Source organism: Lottia gigantea, assembly GCF_000327385.1.
Source record: "Lottia gigantea unplaced genomic scaffold LOTGIsca_2, whole genome shotgun sequence".
NCBI lineage: Eukaryota > Metazoa > Mollusca > Gastropoda > Lottiidae > Lottia > Lottia gigantea.
Window position 1 is genome coordinate 6,304,109 of NW_008708400.1, and position 22,663 is coordinate 6,326,771.

The 22,663-nt window shown below is 32.3% G+C and overlaps 2 protein-coding genes across 2 annotated transcripts; one reads left to right on the forward strand and one right to left on the reverse strand.

Annotated features, from left to right (window-relative positions):
- Window positions 1–438: 438 nt before the first annotated feature.
- LOTGIDRAFT_153048 (hypothetical protein) lies at window positions 439–17,564 on the reverse strand (the record flags this gene model as incomplete). The annotated part of the gene is made up of 24 exons (XM_009053529.1): window positions 439–510; window positions 1,425–1,576; window positions 1,833–2,007; window positions 3,761–3,830; window positions 4,323–4,426; window positions 5,044–5,149; window positions 5,991–6,129; window positions 6,591–6,665; window positions 7,063–7,144; window positions 7,376–7,533; window positions 7,946–8,093; window positions 8,448–8,588; window positions 9,018–9,419; window positions 9,693–9,860; window positions 10,235–10,318; window positions 10,597–10,671; window positions 11,032–11,147; window positions 11,534–11,641; window positions 11,781–11,912; window positions 12,324–12,483; window positions 14,151–14,269; window positions 14,528–14,633; window positions 15,724–15,851; window positions 17,507–17,564. 24 exons carry the CDS (start codon window positions 17,562–17,564, stop codon window positions 439–441), a joined length of 3,078 nt encoding a protein of 1,025 aa, XP_009051777.1.
- Window positions 17,565–18,328: 764 nt separating this feature from the next.
- LOTGIDRAFT_104060 (hypothetical protein) lies at window positions 18,329–19,300 on the forward strand (the record flags this gene model as incomplete). Its single annotated transcript, XM_009053530.1, has 1 exon — window positions 18,329–19,300. A coding segment is annotated over one exon (972 nt), but the record flags the coding sequence as incomplete, so codon positions are not given.
- Between the last annotated feature and the right edge of the window lie 3,363 nt (window positions 19,301–22,663).

Here is a 22,663-nt window from a genome sequence, read left to right on the forward strand (position 1 = left end):
ATAATTATGTCCAGTTATTTAATGTATTAAACAATATTTACAATTCTACTATCACTCCCTTCTATAAACCAGTCGTTCATTTAAAAAAAATAAAGCCATCATAAAAGTCATAAACTTCATCATTATTTAGTTAGTCACATGATCAATTTTGATTACACTCCAATAATGCTTTGATAAAAAAAATTTTGTCGTTTTCTCATTTCACAAATATCTCTTTTCATTAAAAATCATCTGTGATGATTAAAAACTAAATTGTTAATCCAAAATAATGTAGCAATAATTGATAGTAAACTGATGGTAATAGTTTTAGTTTTTCAGATTAAATAATAATAACTATCAATATATAAATAGTTTTGGTAGTGTCTTGATCAGATAAAACAATGAAAAGGAGAAAATGATTCAAATGAAGTACAACCCCAGAGACTTGAAGACAATGAATTATATTAATGATATGATTTTACGTGCTTGCTGACACACGAGAGAGAGAGATGAAATCAACTCTGTGATATCCTGTGTATACAAATTAAAACAAAGTACAGATTATAACATATAAAGTGGTTATTGTCATTGCAAAATTGTGACATTCTGTTTTTGAACAATTGTTTCAATTCAATAATTTTTAAATTAAATTTTATTATATCTGTCTTGCACAATTGTCCCACTGTTGATATTTACAATAATAGAATGTTGTATTTCATTTAATGTTAAAAAAAAACACATTGTTATGACTGTGTTGTACAGTATTGGTGTTCATTGTTGTGTTTTTGTATAATTGATTTTATTTAAAGACATTGGTATGTGTTGTGTTGTATTAAAGTTAATTTTTTGTGTGTTTTATAACCAATATCATATCTTATTTCAAGAGACATTGGTATGTGTTGTGTTGTATTAATGTTAATTTTTTGTGTGTTTTATAACCAATATCATATCGTATTTCAAGAGACATTGGTATGTGTTGTGTTATATTAATGTAAATTGTTTTGTGTTTTATAACAATTGATGTTATATTTTGTAGCAGTAGATGTTTTGTGTTGTGTTATACTAATGTAAATATTGTTGTGTTATATAACTAATATCATATTATGTATCAATAGATAATGTTTTGTGTTGTGTTATATTAATGTAAATAGTGTTGTGTTTTATAACCAATATCATATTATGTATCAATAGTTTATGTTATGTGTTGCATTAATGGTATTGTGTTGTATGATTTTTCATGTTACATTTTGTATTTTTAAAAAAATGGCGTTGTGTGTTGTTTCATATCACAATATGTTTGGTCTGTGTTGTGTTGTGTTGTGTTGTGTTGTGTTGTGTTGTGTTGTGTTGTGTTGTGTTGAGTTGTGTTGAGTTGCATTGCATCAAAATATGACTTGTGTATGTGTATGTGTAATATTGTATTGTATGAAAATGAAACAACCTACCTTTACAATAGGTCCCATTATTTCCACTAATAATAAACATTCAGCAGGAATATTGGTTAATTCACTTAGTTCCTTTTTTAATGTTTTATATTTCTCATCCATGTTTAATCTTAAACCATATTTAACAGGTACTGCACCATCTATTGTGTAAACTGTAAATAAGAACAAAATGTGCTTTACCTATTATGAATGAAGGTAATGCAATGAAAACAATTACCAAAAAACAGCATGGGTTGAGATCCTCAAGCAAGAAATACAATTTGACATGTTATTAAGATTAGGTTACTTAATGAAATGTTTTAGAAGAAAATTTAAAATAATCTAAGGATACCAATTAATGAATTATTCTAAATTCTTTTCTCACAGGGCAAAAGTAATTGAATGCAATTCTGATTTTTGAAAACTTACCAATGATTTCACAATGTATACACGAGTCCATGGGTAGAGGTAGAGAGAGGGTTGTAAATGGATCAAATCTCACACTAATATGACTACATTCTTGACATCGAACCTGTGATTTCAACTGGCCATGGAATAAATCCACTATTATGGATTGGTTACGTAATACATGATTTTCCCAAGCCTGAAATATAATATTATGCATATTTGAATATTTGTTCTTACAGTATTGTCTGCTTTGTCTTTTTATTGTTGGTAAAAATGGCGATGTTTTATTCTGTATTGTTTTCTCATAAACAAATATTGTTTTTTGAGGGTCAATCGTTATAAATATCGGATAAAGAATAAGGGTAGCTGATATTAAGTTCTATCAGGGATTATAAAAATAATAATAGATAGTGAAATCATCAAACACTAAGTTTAAATGGAGTTGCAGGAACCACAGACATGGAATGGAATGGTGCAAATTGATGATATCAATGTACCCTATACACGTTAAAAATTTAGAAAACTTCTTTACAATCCCTTTAAGGATATCTGTATATACCTTCAAAGGCATCGTATAAAGTCTAAGTGCAGAATAATTTAATTATTTCTTATATTTTTGCCTCAATGAAGAGTATTTTATTTTAATATATCTAGCAATGTTTAAAACCTGACTGCAGGATAATATAATTATGCAGAAAAATAAACGTTATTTAGAAATGTTCACTGAAAGCTTTTAAAATGATTATTCTGGTAATAAACTTTGTCTATAAAAACACACTTTAATCAAGGGTGTTTAAATTGGTTTAATATTGAATTAATTTTAGATGCACTCAACTTATTTAATTACCTTTCTGAGTAATTACATTACAGCTGACAATTTTTCTGAAAATCATAATTTAAAAGTAATTTTGACACAGCACTTGACACCAAATGATAGAAAATCTATTGTCTGACAAAGTAATAGCATGTTCTGTCTATAGAACTATTAAAATAATGTAAGGTTGTCTACATTAGGTTTTTATATTTTCTACAGGAGAACCTTTCTGAATCACGTTAACTCTAATCTTCTTTTATAACAAAGATTTATCAGGTACTTACAGGACATTTTACCCTTGTTACAGCAGACCAATTTGAATTTGATTTAATTAAAGGGGTTGTAAATCGTTTTTTTTTTAAAACTTTATAAGTAAATAGGGAGACCGACTGACAGCATTGATTTGCAACTATTAAGTCTAGTGTATGGTCAATAGCCTTCAATGACCTTAGCGTCCTTATGAGTATATCAACTTTTACGTAAACATAAAGAATTAGCTTAAAGGATCACGATTCATACAAAAATAATTGAACTGATTATTTCTATCTTATTCCCACAGCATCTTGTGATTAGTTTATCGAATCATTGGAATAATAATGATATTCTTGACATCAGAAAGATCACTCTAGTGTATTAGTTTTTATTCAATTTGCATAACATGCAGATCAAGATGTTTTCTCTTCTTCCTGTGGTGGACTTAACCTAAGTTAATGCTTGTTTAAACTATTTATACTCATATTATTTGGGACCAGCTTAGTGAAATATATTGCTTCAGTGAATCGATATAGAAAAAAAAAGCGAAAATACTGTTGCTACATCAATGGGGTTGCTCAGACCAGATTTCGCATATATCTTGGTATCTTTACAAAACTGAACCATGAGTCAATCGAGACATCTACAATGTCCCTGTGTCCCAAACTAATTTCATAAGGTTTTTATTTGTACAAAATCAGAGGATCCACACCATATGGATACCACAGAACACAACACATGGTTACATAGTCAAAAAAATATAATCTGCTAAAGAAGCACTATTACACTTCCTATAGCAGATTATAATTTTTCACAGTTTAACCACATTATAATGTTAGCATATAAAAATATGATTTTTGTCTAATATAAAAGAATAACTAACCTCTCGAGCAACAACAGCATCTGGTCTACCATCACTATCTTTTAACTCTACATATGGTTTATTATGTACTCTATAATAAATATATCAACAAATTTATAATTCATATTAACAGCATGCAATATAAACTGCAGTTTAGGGAGGGTTGTGACACAGTCAGTTAGAGCATTAGATAGTCATGAGGTTGAACAAATGGTGTTTCATTTCAGTCTGCATGTGAGTTATCCGTGAATAAGTCCTGTTTCCTGTTTATTCCAGTCAATACAGCTGTAAATAGGTATAGATAATCCAGGAAATATCAATGCCAAAAGGTTTTGCCAGGGACCAGCAGATGGAAAACTTCCTCATTTAGTTGTTGTCCTTGTAAAAAATGGTTGCTTCCTTCTTTATTTTCTTAGTAATCTGGAAGGGCACGGTTCATGGTTCAGCCAGTTAAAATATTCTGAATCATGTGATCTCATTGAACAGTAAGTGGTTAGATACTTCTTACACATACTTATGTATTGAAAGATTCCATGATATTCACAAATATGATATTAGTATAAAAAAGAAACACGTTGCGTACCTATTCAAGTCTTCATGTAAACCATCTAAAAGAAAACTAAGTAATTCCTGTGAGTCATGTTGTTGAAAGCCATTGAATCGGGGTGCATATTTCCCTATCGTCCACTGTAAAATCAAAAATTCAAGAATTAAATGATATTGAATGGTGTTTACATCTAATTATTCTGCACATGACTGGGCTAATGATGGGGTAACAATATGCAAAGTGACTTGGGAATAATTTTGTCTGGTCTGTGGCATTAACCCACTCTATTTGGATGAATTGTTTATTATTTACAGCCTGGCGTTCACAAGCATTTTAACAACATGCCATCAGTTACATGTCAACCCTATGAACTGCATCACTGAGTCAAAATGTCTATTGAAAGGGAGAAAACTAGAAATAATAATTAAACAGACCATAATAAATTACTAGCCATGAAGATTATCAGGTGAAATACAATTTATAAAACTGAAAGTGATTGGCTTTTATTTAGAGTGAAAAGTGGCCATTTTTCTTAGATCTTTATGGCAAGTAATTATGTTTGGCAAATCAGCATTGGTTAGCGTACAATCCATCCAAATCGCCGTTTCAAAAAAAACTTCCGTGATAAACGGTAATTGCATTATGATGTCAAAGTATTAAATGAAGTTCATAATAACTTAAAAGATGCTGACAGACAGAACCCTACATTACTCAAATTAGCATAAAATCTTAAAGTTGTTAAGATAAGTGAACATACCCTGAGTTTTAAAGGAGCTATAGTACGAGATGTTCCACTCCAGATATCTTTCACTAAATCACCATATCTCTGAGCAATATGACCCTTCATACCAATAGGATTATTTCTGTAAATATTTGTAGTAAAAGTTAGATATTTAATGACAATAATTTGTATATATCTTAATTTGCTGGATTAAGATTCAAATTTTTTATGCGCATTTTAGTTAAAAGGCAAAAAACTAGTCAAAATCCAAATTTTGCAAAACGTCTACAACATTGCAGGGCCATAGATAAACTTGAGCATCTTGACATCCTAAGTGTCTACAAAATATCTCAGATAACTGCGATCTACATAAACATATCCAAACAATATCCAAATCTTCTGGTTACTGTTGTTTAAACAATATTAATGGTCTGATTCTATTAAATTCACTTTGCTTCTAGAAAGCAGAGGGTAACAATGTAGAAACATTTCAAATTTCAGTATTAGATCTTTTCTAAATTGAAGTATTGATTACATATTGCTTTAAAATTGTTTTGAAACCTTTCTACACAAGAGATCTGATCTGATTGATTGTACAATAACTCACCTGTTTACACAATGAGATCTGATCTGATTGATTGTACAATAACTCACCTGTTTACACAATGAGATCTGATCTGATTGATTGTACAATAACTCACCTGTTTACACAATGAGATCTGATCTGATTGATTGTACAATAACTCACCTGTTTACACAATGAGATCTGATCTGATTGATTGTACAATAACTCACCTGTTTACACGATGAGATCTGATCTGATTGATTGTACAATAACTCACCTGTTTACACGATGAGATCTGATCTGATTGATTGTACAATAACTCACCTGTTTACACGATGAGATCTGATCTGATTGATTGTTCAATAACTCACCTGTTTACCCGATGAGATCTGATCTGATTGATTGTACAATAACTCACCTGTTTAATTCAAATAAATGTAAAGCTGTATTAAAGTATTGTGTTAAAGGCCAGGTATTAGATACACACTGTACAGCAGCATTCATAAAACACGTATTTCCTAAATTATTTAACCCTGTAGCTCCTCTTTCTGTCGGAACTGAAATAAAAAATATATCTTCATTATAGACTAGGTTAGGGTAAAATTTTAAATTTCAGTCCAGAAAAAAATCAATTTGAGCAATATCTATTTCAGTGCATTCATCTACAAATTTAATAATAATTTGTTTTAGAATAAACTACTGAGTTTTAAAACAAGATGGTATGAAAATGTCAAAGTAAAATATATTCTTGTAACCACATGCAGTCATTTTGCATCTTTCTTTAGACACAAGCAGCATTTCTGCACCCTGTGGGCTAATGAAGATAGCAATGCCATGCAGGGTGCAATGAGGGAAATTTTGCCATGACAGCGGCATTGGCCTGCTCTTTTTTGATTTCCAACTGTTGGGGGATCTTTAACATGCACAGACTGTAGCATGTGGGTCCTCGGTTTATTGTCCTATCCTAACGACTAGACGCTTTTTCTATGTCAGCCTCAAGATTCAAAAGAAAACCTACCATCGTCTTTTTTAAGAGATCTATTTTTAGCAAGTTGTGACATTTCCTCTGGCCATGTTAAATCTTTATTTCGCACTGAAAATAATAAACATAAACCTTTTATTTCACAGATTCAAAAAAAGTTATAAAATTTTCCCAGCAAGATATTGTATAAGATTTGAACGACATACAGATATTGTAGCGTAAAAATTCAAAACTATTTGGGTTATTTCACAAAAACTTACTGGAGATAATATGGAGACATGAAAATGCATTGGATAACAAAGCAAGATTTACGTTAAGTGTCCAATTGTTTGTGAAACAGAGCGAAATCAAAAAGAAGATTTTTGGTGCTCCAGTGAGATCAGATAATACAAAAAGATCAACAACCATGTGTTGAACGTCTAATAGAGTCATTATGGTAATTTTCATTAACAGTACATGAAATGAATTATTTAAATCATTTGAAATATTTGGTGCCATGGTAAATTACCTTCTATTAATAGTTGTTGATTTTCTTCTATTAAAGCCTCTTCAACTGTCATATTCTCATCTTCTAATAGTGCTAAATTTTGCTGAAATGGGAATGAAATTCTCACTTGTGAGGCAGGTTATGTTCATCCTCTGGAAGCGTTCTGAATCCATTTAAAATATTAAACATAACTTTGTAGCTATATTAAATCATATCCCTATATAATAGTAATGTTCAGTGGAAGTTATAGGTTGACTCTGGCTAGTTCTGTGTGGTATTGATATGAAGACATTCCAACACACAACCAGATGATGTAACCCAAACGTATACAAACCTCATCCTTAGAGCTGATTTTCCACAGTCGTATATCTTCTCTATTAAAGCGTAATTTTGTACATAAGAAGTCATATATTTGTAAAAGTGTATGTTTCCGACTGAAGGCTGCAGTATAGGCTAAATACCGTCGGGGAGCACTTGGATTTGCTGCAAAATCTACAATAATAATAATAATAAAATCATATCAGCTCTTAGAGATTAATTGGAAAAATCAGCCATGATTATTATTTACATTCTTCTAAGCAGATATGAAAGATTTTATGATCTATTTTTGCTATGTATTAAATTCTATAAAATCTTAATAGTGCTATGAAAGCTGAGAATAAACTCTATCAAATTATAAAGCAAAAAAGTCTCGCATGAATTCAGAAGACTGGACTAAAGAAAATTGGTTTTATTTGATTGTAGACAAACCTAACATAGCAATTTTAATCTGAACCCTTTTATCACTAGAAACATAATTTCGCTCAATATATGTTCAAGCGGTCTATGAAGTTTATTGTTCGATGGATAACAGTGCGACCAACAGGAATCTATGAGCTTATAGAAAGAAATAAAAGAGACTTACTCCATGCCATACCGCCTATACCAGCCATCATACCAGTAAATGTTGTGGGTGGGGGAGCACGTTGATTTTGTATTTGATGTCTGATTAATCTAACACAGATAGGATATAGTTCTAATTCAGTTTGTGAATCAGTTCCACTTGTTATCACCTGTCAATGATAATAATATACACAAATAGTTCAATAATATACACAAATAGTTCAATAAATAATATACACAAATAGTTCAATAATATACACGAATAGTTCAATAATATACACAAATAGTTCAATAACATACACGAATAGTTCAATAATATACACAAATAGTTCAACAAGCACACAAATAGTTCAATATTATATATTTTGTCATATGAAATTTGGTTTAGGTCGAACAACAATCAGTGATATTTCAATTAAACTTTCATAGACTTGGTCAATTTCAGCTAGCCCTTTACTTTCCCACCACTGTAACAATAACAGTCAATTAGCTCCCTGTGATTTAATATATAAATATAAACTTACAGTTCTAGGTAAAGCTGGGGATCCACCATACCAGCTAGATAAAGCTCTCCAGATTGATTCTGGTACCAGCTCAAAATCTTTACCACGTACCAACATCACATCTCTTTTTAAACGACCTCCCTCATTTGTTAATGTCATTACCTGGAACATAGTAATATACTGATGATAACGGAACTACAATATCAAACTATATGAGACAATACTACTTAAATGCCAATTTCTATATGCATACAGATAATGTAAACTTGAAAAACATTCCTTTTATCATACACTATATCATCCAGTCTATAAATGGGCATAGAAAAAAGGATGAAAGATTAATGTGAGAGATTGTTTACGAAACAGCTGTTAAAAAGGATCCTCATGAAGTTGTTATCCTTGTAAAAAATGTTATATTAATAACCACTTTTCTAACTAGGCAAGGTATACAGAGATGACAATTTCTTTACAATCAGAAACTTTATTGAAAGGTGGATTAGCCGCACCTCACAAGCAATACTGTGTAAAACAAGCACATTAAAGCACAAGTAATGAGGGCTGTGTGCAAAGGAGTTAAAAGATGAAATTTACCTTATGAGTGGCATTGACAATGAGAGAATTGTTATCAATAGCAGTAGGTTTTTGTGGGGGTCCAAAAGACGTCATGTTCTTTCTTCTTGTTTTTGGTGAGGGGCTTGGACTTCGATTTAATGTTGTACTATCCAATGGATTTAGACTATTTTTACGAGGACTTCTATTGGCTGAATTCATCCTAGGTAAGCTGTTATAATGAGGACTGGAATTACTAGCAGTGAGAGCAGATACACTATTAACTAATGGAACCTCACGATCACCAGAGCCAGACATTTTGGATGCATTTATCATAATCACAGAATCATCTTCCCACGCCAAGGCTCCACCTGACCCCCGACCTTTAATTATTTTGTGTCTTGGGGTCATGTTTCCTTCAGCACAATGATTTTCATTTAATGTCTGAAAAAGAAAAAATTGAAAGATGAATTTCTGTACTTTTGAGGCTGTACCTCTATTCTTTTCCTTTTGAAAGGAAGACCAAATTTAAGTTTATTTTTTTCATTATGAATTTGAAATCCATCCAAACCCAATTTTGCCTCATTTAAACCTGACTAATGATGACAGGCTGCAGACAAGCAGATTTGAAGTTTCTCCAGACATGGATGATTTACATTCCAATTTGTTGAACTAATGAAAATTATCAGCAACCAAAGACAACTAGATCATACATACATCACTATTGACATATTCCAACCAAGTTGTCCACCATTGCATACTAATTAAATACCAAATTTGACCGATTTTTAATGGTTTTCTAGATTCTCTTTCCAACCAACTCTGTATAATCTTTCCCTCTTCTTCCTTAGTTTGTGGTTTTAATCCTAATACAATATGGCAGATCTGGAAAGAAAGATATAAAGTTTCTAATTTTGTGGACAATTGTTACAAAAGTGCAATTGGTTTTCTCAGATTGATTCAGACTTAGCGAAGTTATTTAAAGCTGTACTATTTCAAGACATAAAAAAAAAGATGAGCCTTCATTCCGAGGATTCCAGTTCAATCTTCCTTCGGTTTAGCGAGTCACAATTTCTAAATTAGCTGACTATTTTCAGAACATGTACTGACCAGACAGGAAGGGCTAGTTGAACTAAACAATATAACAAGCACCTGTTCAAAACAGTTATGCTAAAAATTAATCTATTCCAATATCAAAAGGTGTAAAAGGATGCTATCAGTGTTAGATTACACATTAAAAACAATATAATAGAACTTACTTGACTCAACAATGCTAGAAAATCATCAGTTAAAGTATTGTTAACACTCCATACTAGATACTCTTCCATAGTGATATACCCATCCTAAAATAATACAAAGATCATATTTTAACATACGTTTAAAATTCCATATGCATATCAGTTCATAACTCTCCAAGTTTTTAACATTTAATGAATATAAAGTATCAAAATTTAAAAAATCTGACAACTGTAGCCCATTTTGAAGATATTTTCAGTATTTCACAGGCTCTAACTTTATCAATTTTTATAGAATCGTACCCAAATTCAAATTTGTCTCACATCTGGTATGCATATAGTCTTACACACAAATTGGGTTAAAAAAAATAACAAAATGAAAGTACCTTATCATTGTCATGACAAGACATGATTTCTCTAGAAACAGTTTCAGGATCCAGTGACGGTAAATCTTCTGCTTCCTGTAATCAAACAATTCAAACTAAGAGTATGCTTTAAAATTGTTCAACACAGTTATGCCCCTTTCTAAATGTTGGGCATTCCCCTTTTTAATACAACATCTCAGCATCAAATTAGTCACAGAGGTGTATCTTATCCAATTTCACACAATCCTACAGGGTTCAAAGTCTGAATAAAAAGGTAGCGTCTGCAACATTTATGAGCTTATTCTGATGAAGTTTATGCAGTGACAAACTACATTGAAACTTGAGAAATCACACTCATCTACTCAGAACAAACCTGTAACTCAATAGCATTCACATACAATTGTTAATAATTCTGACAAAACTTTAAATCTACAACAAATGTAAGGTTAAACTTACTAAAGCAGCAGGAGATTTATATTCTTTACGAATAACTTCTAGAGCTTGTAACATTTGATGTACATCATCTTTATTTAATTTACCATCATGATCCATATCAAATACTTTAAAACAAACTGAAAATATACAACATAGAGAATCAGCCATATGGAGAATAATGGCACCTCAACACCTGACAGAAGACGAATCTAACCTAGTAAAGACTAAGCCTTCACTCTGAACTCTACAGCATTCCAACTCAGCTCAGAAGTACTGACCAAAAGACACTTTGAACAAGGTCAGCCCCTTTTTTAAACGAATTCAAATAGCCAGATGATGGCTCACACTGGATATACATGTACTCTTCAAAGGTATCAAACATTATCCTTGTCTTAAACAGTATACTGTCCTTTGAGGTATAAAATTGAGTCTTACAACAAGATGATTAATGTAATCCTTTCAGTTTGAATAATGCAAAAAACCTTTTCAACCAATTTAAGAAGTTAGAAAATATCTAACTTACATTTTTGCCTCTCAGTTGATGGACCTCGACAACAAGCCGATATCCCACAAGCCATTTCTTTAAAATCAATATGATTATCACGATTTTCATCAAACGCCAAAAATAATCCTGAAAAAGAAAACAGTTCATTTCCACCATGTTATGAGTTTGAAAACAATCATTAGCAAGTTTCAAAATTGATGTAATATATAATAATAAGTCAAAAGTTTGGCTCGTTAATTTAGAACAACAATATGTTTCTATTTACCTTCACAAATTTTTTCCGGCAAAGGGGGTATCACAAAACTACGAAAAGTTTCAAGGTCAAATCGTCCTGATCTAGATTGTGCCTTGAGTGTCCAGTATCTTTTCTCTAGTTCACTTATATCTGTTTCTTCCACTGAAATAATACAAAAGGCCATGAAAACAAAATTAAAAAGAAACAGAAACCTAAAACATGTAAATAATGCAGGAATCAAAATGAAATAATGAAGAGTTAAATGCAATTCTTTTCTATTCTTGATTGGACTCCAAAGGAAGGGCAATATGCATTGTGCAATAGAGAACATAAGCTTAATCTCAGTCCATTTCCTCATGTCAAGTGATCTGTAATATGTAAATACAATGGCACTGTAGTATAAGTTAATTGTGCAACTGGGTGCACGTTCCATATTTCACTGACAGGGTGAACCATGTTGAGATGGTAATATCAATGTAGTGAATCATAAATCACCAGATCTATAGATTAACCAGCATTGACAAGACAGCACCTCATTTGCTGAGTACTGTAAAAGATAATATGACAACTTACAATGAGTGACACCTGCTAAAGTCTGATAAAATGTGGGAGTATCCATGTCGTTTGATAAAGATATTGCACTTGGTTCCATCAATAACCATTTTGTAATCACTGTGGCATCAGGATGATTCCTCAACCAGGAACAGAACTGATCATAATTTACTTGGTCACTCTGAAAAATATCAATGTCAATTCATATTGGTAAGTTAACTCACTTTATTTTTACTGACTCACTGACTGGATTTTGAAAGCACTCATACTGGTAACAAAAACTTGATCGGTACTTTCAGCGAAGCACTTTTTTTACGCCCTGTACCAAGATGGCTGTCTGTTTAGGTTCATATTTACCACAAAACATGTACGTATCTACAGCATAAATGATAATCACAAACAAAACCAAAAATTATAATTGGTCAAAGTCAGATATAAGTCACTATCCTGGTATATCAGAATTCTTACAATAATTCAGATTTTACTATTAAACAATTAAGCACTGTTTTTGAGACATTTAGATCACTAATAGATTGAAGCAATTACATGATGCTTCAGAGGTCAATGATTCCTGAAACTAATTTTATGTACTCTTCTTCAGAACTAAGAGAAGATATCAACACTAACTAAGACACGTCTATAAATACCTGATGTCTGATACTGAAATAGCATGGCAGACACATATTAGTCATTTGTCTACAGATGTCTAGTACTTAGTCAACTTCTCTAATATTCTTATGCTCATATATTGATTTAATATAATTGAAAAATTTCCTATTTATGCATTTCAGGTCTGTATCAGAAACACAAAATATGAGACCAAAAACCATATAATTAAACTGTAGCCACAATATCTTCATATTTCATCTTACAGATTGACATCATTAGGTACTTTTTTGTATCACAGAAGTGATATTTGATTGTATGTTAGCCAATCAATGGGTAGCCAGGATTTCCCTTGGAGTGGGGCTGAGCACCGAGTTACCCATTTTGGATTTAAAAGGGACCTAGTCGCAGTGGGGGTTCTCTGATCTAGTAAGCGGAGAATGCATCTAAAACGATTTTGGCAGTAAAAGAAGAATAATTTTTTTATTTTTTTCTGTCCCTAAATACGACACTGTATCTAATACAGCGTATCACAGCCCTCAATAGAAATACTGTTAACAATATGGCTGTATTTACTGAAGAAAAGTGCCTAATGATATCTAGTTATTAGACTTAAGTTCATTGTAAAGATGTATAAAGGTAAGGTTATATATAAACCACTGTCCAGTACAGTCCAGTCTTATCATGTGATTCCCTCAGGAGATCAGTTGAGACAGATTCATGTAACATCTCAACTAGCTCATTAGACAAGGCATCAAGCTAAATGAATGAAACCGAACATGTGATCAGGCAGAATTTAATTTTGGTTATTGGTACCTAGAACTCTAGACAGTATAAGCACTTATTAATGAGACAGTTGCCGCTCTTTCAAATTGTTAAAAGATGACTAGAATATTTCTCATTTATTCAATAGTATTTTTCTGTGGTAATGAAATGTGGTTTTCTAAGTCTATTGAATATTTCACTAGATATAAAACAGAAGAGTTATTGTTGTTGAAAAGGAAAAACTTGTTAAAAAAATTGGCCACTTGAAAAAAACACTTCATAATAGACAAATAAATCAAATGGAACTGAAAATGATAAACCTATGCAATTCTAGTGAAGATTAAAGTGAGAGTAATGATTTTCTTGAAAAACCAAATTTCACTTAAATCATTAATAAAAATCAATATTGGTCAACGGTCAATGGGAAACAGAACCTCATCTTTAAGGATTACTCCCGCTTTAAAGATAAACCATTACCTCTCTAAATAGGTCTGAAACAGCAGTCGATATTTGGCCTTCAGTTTCTAATATTCTTTTATCAGTCTCATCTTTCTGAACAAAACTAAAACTATCATCAGCATACACACCAAATATTACTACAATATCAAATATAATTCTTTCATAAATCTTGGTTTAAAGAAATATCAGTAAAATCCAAATCTAATCTTTTTAAGTTAAAGATGGTTATTTAGAATAGATCAAATTTTCCAACAACCTTTTAAATGGGTCTTGATAAAAAAAAATTCTACAGGTATCCTAACGGTTTATCTGGTTTTTAATACAAAAATTCCAACTATTCAGATACTATTTAGGGTAAACCTTAAAACAGGTTTAACAAATCTTTCATAACTTACATTTCATTTTTTCTTCTCTAGTTCCCCGTGTTAAAACAACAAGACCACAGAGTAAATCTTTAAAACTTAATCCTTTACTAGATCCACCAAACCCTTTAAATATTAACTGCAATATAAACAAATCAATAAATATTAACTTACTTGATATTATTTACTAGGCTACAACTTGCTTAACCATAATCTTAATTTCTTTGAGATGACTTATAATTTAAATGATTCAAACATAAAAAAGGAAAGGAGTCAATTAAATTTGAGGTGTAATAGGGGGGTTTCCTTTTATTAATGTTAGGAAATATCTCTTGATGTACACACATATCCTTGCTAGATTCTTATGAGAAACTATTTTTCAAAAGAAATTTAACTAAATAAGCTTATATTGCACAATAACAAATATTTTCACTGTTACAAAAGTGCGTAATACATACATTGTAGATATATATCAAAATATAAGAATAGAATTATATAATGTATTGTCAATTGAAAAATAGAATAGTTCATTAAAGGAGCAAGGGTGTCAAATTACATACATGGATTGATAAGAAATGATTAGAAAGCACTGAAGTAATATAAAGGTGACTTAATATTTAACCTGAAGTAGGAAATAGATTCTTATATATAGGTCAACTGCTTTGTTTTATATTGATGAGTATGTAAATATTGAAATATCTGCTGGACCTGACTGACACAAGACTCTCAGATGCTTCAAATAAAATATTGTTGCTTTCATCTTATTGAATGTTACAAAAGGGAATTCAATTGTCCTTTGCAGATCCCATGAAGACTATCTGAATTTTAACAACACACTTCTATCCAGGATTTGACATTGTCCTCGTAGAATATTACCTGAAGCAAATATGCTCTGTTGTCTAGTCATGAAGTCATAAAGTGGTGTAAATAGATCAAGTCCCCAAGCATTAGAAAGTGTTTATATATATCTCAGCTGCACTCATTTGTGTCACATGTTTCACGCTGCTGCGTTACAGACAATACTTTTCATTTGTCAAATTTTCTTCAAAATCTTATATGTTTTCAATCAAATTCAACTTCGTTATTAACAATAACGTGCCCAATGCATCTACATCTAATGAGCTTTCTAATGAGAAATTTTGACTTGTATCTCTTGGGGATGTTAAAACTAGCTGATTCTAATCCCAGAGAAGCTATTGACTTATCCAGAATAAAGATGTAATTTTTACCTGAGCCATTTTTGCAGGTACCCCATCCCACAATACCTCTCTTACAAACAATGTTTCTGTCATCCACCCATTTAATGTTGAGGCTCTTTTAAACGCTTCTTTCAGCCTTTTCCCTTCATTTTCTGACACTGCAAATCAAAACAAGCAATTCATTATCTATTTCTTTATCACAATGAAAACAATACACAATCTTAGTCCCTATCTTTTGAGAGGAATGTAACTAATCTTTACACTATGGTTGAAACCCTGAGTAGATGATATTACACAAGTTGAGGTAGGAATTTAAGGTTGTAATATTGCGGTTAAGCAATGTTACGAAAGCACAGGCACAGGCATGTAGGCGTAACCTCTAGTGATAGAGCAATGTTTGTGAAGTTAGTTTAAAAGAATGATATAGAATATTTGAAATGCAAATCCATTATCTTCCGAATTTGAAATATATAAGAAGAATACTGGTTCCAACAGGAACATTAATAACCATGGAAATCATAATAAACATTTTCACTGGTGAAACTGAGGAATTGTCCTATATTAAATGAAAAGGAAAATGGGTTAGGGTGATAAGTAAGAACATTTACACAATTAAAACAAATAACTTCATATTTGAAACAGATGTTTTTGTTTCGTGCTATTAAACACAGGGTAGTTTTTAATAAACATTCCAGTTTTTTCTTACATTTCAACTCTTATGATAAACCAATATTATTATATAAGCTTATTATTGCTAAATTGTGATATACACTTGAACCAATATCAGTGGGCCTTAAAATGAGTTGAAATGACATAAGATGCAAAAAAGAGTTCATCAACTAATAAAAAAAAAAAATACAGAAAATTTTAAATCAAATTACTATTTCAAACAGTATTCAAAATCTAATTTCTTTAACAGATGGTGACTTGCCCAGTAGAATACGTGACTTTCCCAGTAGACTACATGACTTGTTCTTAACTTGATCTTAAAATTTAAATCTTTAAAACTATGATAAAGAAAATTTGTATGTTTAAGCTTTTCATAAAATAGTGCAGTTTAATTCCATTCAATAGTGCCATGTTTTCCTAGCCTACAATAATGGCCTATATCCTATTAGATTTGTCTTGTTATACTAATGTCATGTTCATAAATAAGTCTTGTACATATTTAAGCGTATTCATGTATATGGTTGTTTCAAACCTAATCTTAGCCTATTGAGTCCCATATGACACATATTTATCTTTTAATACTTATATTGAACTAAACATACAGATATAAAAGACACTTGAAAATAAAATATTACATTTATTGACTACTGAATGAAGAATAAAACGTCTGAATTGAATAAGAAACTGACAGCTTAATTTCAATAATCTTTGATAAGTGACGTGTGCACTTCAAGTAATAATTGAAATCATATTCAAAAATACTTTTTAATTTCTCAGATAGATGTATTATAGACCCCTAACAATCAAGACAGATAAATAGAAGCCCACACGATCTATGGCCATTTTTTAGGCTATTATCTATCATTACTACATTATTAATAATAATGTGGCATAATATATTCCTATTCATATAATATTGGGGAACTCATGTCTGGCTTCAATTTACAATACAAATTGGAATGCAATCAAAGTTATTCAGAAATATTTGATTGATTGACAACGGAAAAATATCCATTAATAGATCTGACTTATCCTAATTTCGCAATTATAGTCGTGCCTGTCAAATTTCAGTTGTCAAAAAATGAAAATTTTTACACAGTTGTAAGCAATAACATTGGCTTCTGCACAAAAAATGCATACATACCGCGTTTAACGGCGTCGTCAAACGATATAACAGCAAGTTTCGAGTCTTTTCCACCCATTTTATTTACATCCGATTTATAACTACTCTAATAACGACATTTTTACACGAACACTATCCGTCAGCTTCTCTTTTCGTCGCCATATTTAATCACGCGATCTGGGGGTGAGATCTCGCGAGAATTGATATATCTTATGCATTTTTATCAAAACACAGAGGAAGAGAAAGATAATTCATCAAAGTCACAGCTTTTTCAATTTTTTGTATATAATTTCGCAAAGCTGAATGACTGACAACCTTCTATAGAAAGTTTACAAGAATCTGTTACTGGAGGATTGGGCTTAGAGACTTTCATTTTCTAAATCAAAGATTTTCTTGTCGACGGAAATCATGGAAGTTGAGATGAAACAGGAACCCTGCTATTCATCTGAGTTGGTGCTGCATGATGAAGAGGTTGAAATACCAATAGAAATTAAAACAGAACCAAAACTTACAATTGTTGACCAGTCAGGACGCGAAGTAACAGATCAGAGTTCCCCTAATTCAGATGAAACGCCAAAATCAAATGAAATTTTAGAGCAGAAAATGCACATGGTTATGTCTGAACCAAACACAGATTCAGCAGAAGTACCACTGACCTCAATTTCTGATATCGAAGAACTTCAAAGCCAGCAACAGTTTGTGATAGTCTCGGGTGAGGCAGCAGCACAAGACGCTCCCAAAATGGTCAATGCTGTAGCAGTTGAAACTGTGGAAGGGGGTTCAGCAGACTATTTACATCCTGCAAAATTCATTCGTTTACAAGGAGAGAATGGGCAGACCTACATGTTAGCTATTTCTGCTCCATCATCTGCTGATCTTTTAACAGATGAAGAAACCATTTCTGCAACTTCTTCAGAAACTGGAACACTTCTTAAAGGAGGGACAGGTAAATCACCTGAGAGGAAGATTAGCAAGCAGTCAAAAAACAGCTGCTCAAAAGAAGATGTCACTCAGGCATGGTTTACAACGAGAGATGACAAAAATAACTTACAAAGTCATGGTCACACATGGAAGCAAGGTCAATGGACAAAATCAGAAGTTGATTTACTCAAGAAGAATATTGAGGAGTATTGTGCAGAGCGTGGAATTGAAGATGCTACAGAAATAATATTTCAAATGAGTAAAGATGAACGTAAGGACTTTTATAGGACAATAGCTAAGGGTTTAGAGAGACCATTGTTTTCTGTGTACAGACGTGTGACTAGAATGTATGACCAGAAAAATCACGTTGGTCGTTATTCTCCTGAAGAAATGGAAAAACTACGTGATTTGAGAGTCACTTTTGGAAATGATTGGATTTCGATTGGAACAGCTTTAGGAAGAAGTGCTTCATCTGTGAAAGACAAATGTCGGTTAATGAAAGATAAGTGTAATTCTGGGAAATGGCTATTGGAGGAAGAAAAGCGTTTGACAGCAGCTGTACATGACCTGGCCAAAAAGAAACCAGGAGAACAAGTAACCAGTGGATTGTCTTGGGCTTTAGTTGCAGAACAAGTTGGTTCAAGATCTGAGAAACAGTGTCGAACTAAGTGGTTGAACTATTTAAATTGGAAAGAAGTGGGTGGTACTGAATGGACTAGACAAGATGATGTTCAGTTGATCCTCAGATTGTCTGATTTAGATGTTGAAAATGAATCAGACATTGATTGGAATGAACTGTGTCAAGGGTGGCCCAGTGCTCGATCACCCCAATGGCTGAGGGGAAAATGGTGGTCATTAAAAAGGCACATCAACAATTATCAAAATTTATCATTCTCACATGTTGTGAGTTATCTAAAATCAATTTACATTCAAATCAAACATGTTGGTACAGCTAGCAGTGTGGAGGATGTAGATGTTACAATGGCAGTACATGTACCAATAACTCTTCAATCAGCTACAGTTTCAGACCACACCGGTGCTACAGCGGAAGTATTTCAAGAATGGCCAACAGATGCCTCAGGATCCCTTGTTATCTCACATCCTCAAACAACTGTTACCAGTGCTCTGACATTCACAGGATCTTCTATACCCAGTGAGCAAATTATCGTGCAGACTTTGCCTCTCCATATTGAAAAGGTCCATGAAAATGTTTCTGTTCAAGTAAATCCACAGATTATAGTGAATTCTGACTCCACTGATGAAGAATGTCAAACTTATGCCAATATTATCAACCAGTCTTTAGAGCTACCCCTGAAAGTGGAACAAGATCTCAATTCTTTGTCTCAGAATCGTGATTTGGATGATGGAAGTCTTGACGGTGGGGTTGTTAAGTATGGAGCCCTGTCCTCAAATGAAACCTTTGAATCACAAACTGTTACAGATTCTGGCTTACCTTCAGAAGGTGTACAGGCTGATATAGGTCATAGTGTACAATCAGACATTGTTCAAAGTGAAGGGGAATCTTCTAATCTAGATTGGTGAATTGACAGAAATTTTGTCTATGACCAAGGCTAAATAAGCATCAGTCTTTTGACACCTTTCTGCTGATAAAATAACTCTTCTTACTTGTTGTCAAACTTATTGCCAACGTGGAACTTTGGTTTGGTATTTGGGTTAAGTTGATGAAATCCACATGGTGTGACCTACATTATATCAATCCCCACTCTGATTCTTTAAAATACACGTACTGTAGTATTATGAGGTCATCTGAAGGGTTGAGTTGAAAAACCCAATTATAGAGAGTCGCCTGCCCTTAGTTCAGTCAGAAAAATAGTCTTGCTTTGTTGTTTCTACGGATGAGTTTTATATTGAAGGAGACTGAGTTTGAAAACTTAAAAGTCAAAAGCTGTAGTGTAAACTGAAGTCAGGGCCCGTGATATATATAATAAATTTGTTGTTATTAAGGATTGTAAAAAGAATATTGTAAATTTCATTTATTTATTTCTTCTATCACATTTGAAATCAGATTTTTTAAGATTTTTTTCTCTGTGTCCTTTTCTTCTTGACACACAAGATTGTTGCCACATTTTGTTAATAAAGTGATACAAAACAAACTACACAAGTTGGTTGGTAATTGGTAGATGACAAATTAATGCATGCTGAACGTTGAGGTAAAGCTGATTTTCCAGGCTTCAAAGAGCAAAAATACCCAAAATATAGCAGTCAAGGAAGTTTGTAGATGATACGGCCCTGGTTCTTGTGAATGAATTTAACTGTTGTCTGTACCTTAAAGTATAGTTATTTCCCCTTTTTTGTTTCAGGAATTGTATATTGATTACAACATAAAAATAACAAAATAAGACATCTAATCTTCCCTACATCAATCAATTCTGTAACTCTTGGAAATAAATTGTCAGCCCGTAATATATAATATACAATGAATAAAAAATGCATATTGCAAATTCTGGAATATATGTACCTTTCTCATAACGTCACTGGATAAAAGTTGATAGTTTGTTTATTGGAATAGACCTTGATAAATTGTGCAAAATCACCCTATCGTTTGTGGGGTGATTCGGGTATATGACATGTATGAATATATTCCGTACTAAGCAGAATATTTAACCGATATTGAATGCGATGACTGGGCAAACGTTTCCTATATTATCTATACACTTCTTCCTACAAACAAAACAATTCCGAGTTACATGATCGAATTTAAACCCTTTATCCAAAATATATTTAAATAAACAAGTCAAAACGGTTTGTTGTGTTTGTATATTATTATAGCCCACATTTACCAATAACATTATTAATCATTCTTCATTCAGTTATTGAGGTGTGAAAGTGGGAAGCTATAGTCACGGAAATCATAGACCTACATTTATAGGCAGTTTAAATCGTAAGTCTTTACTTTTATCGCAAAATAAAGTCTTGGGTATTGCATTGAACAGTTTATCGTATGTGGGGAAAGGTTTTAAGACCAATACATGTACAAGTAAAACATGTACCCACTGTAAACATGTAAAGAAGTGATAGATTATTTGGGTCAAGAACATCAGGTAGCCTAAGTATATTTCGCCCCTATACACAGGTATAAATAGGTTCATTTTCATATCTTTAGTTTAGACCGACAAGAAAAACTTAAAAGCAATTATCACTACCCTCGTCGCAAATTCGAGGAGAAAATTTCATATTCCAACCAGATAAATCTGGCCCTATCTGTTTCTATCCACATATCACGTTCGAGGAACGGGTAGGGCCATATATGTCGGCCTAATCATATCCCAGAAGTAGTCAAGATGTAGGAAGCCATAACACGGGTTGATATGGATGTGAATACTAGTTCTATACATATTATATTGTATGATCTTTCCAATAACGTCACAGTTTATTTTATTATCAATATACACTGTGTAACAAATAGTGTTATTACAACACAATATTATATAACGCTTGACCTTGAAATCATCGTCTAAGGTTCATTACAGTTCATCGTAAAGGTAAATTAAGGGCGCATAGCAAAGAATAGGGAGTTCATCTTATAGATATAACGACACAGATATAACGACCCTTAAAGGCTCTCTGTAAAGCTCTGTACTGGATTAGGGAAGGGTTTAACAAGCCATTTACATTGTTTTCCATACGCCTACGCCTACTGTAAAAGATCCCTCGACAGTTGAAAGTCAAAAAGGTTAACTAAGGGCCGTTGTCTAAAACAAAAATTCTGTCACTGTGTACAGCGTTTTATTGCCGTCTTCATAAATGCAGAAATAATTTCTCCAACAGTGTGATAGGACCTTTAACTGTACTATAGTTGTTTAAGTTATCTAATGAAGAACGATATCGACATGTAATTTCACGCATTATTAATTATCTTAGTTTTAGAGTCTAATTATGACACTCATCTATAACTTAACAATGTATATCATATTCCATGTGTGAAAGTTGTATTTAATTTGTAGTATAGGCTAGGTCTACTCAATAGTCAAACGCAATGATATTTGGCAATTTTCTATGTTGTAGAAAAGACTCCGAAAGGGAAACGCCTTTAGTGCACAGAGTTTGCTACAATATGAAAAAAACCAAACTCAAATATATTTGGCTATTGTGGTAGGAAAAGTCCTAAACACATGATGTGATTTCTTTTCGGTATCCCAGTAAAGTGAGGAAAAGTGCGTCTGAAAACTGATGACAAAAATAAAATAGAAAACTTCACCAGACTAACTGGTTTATGTAGAGGGAATCGCCCATGAT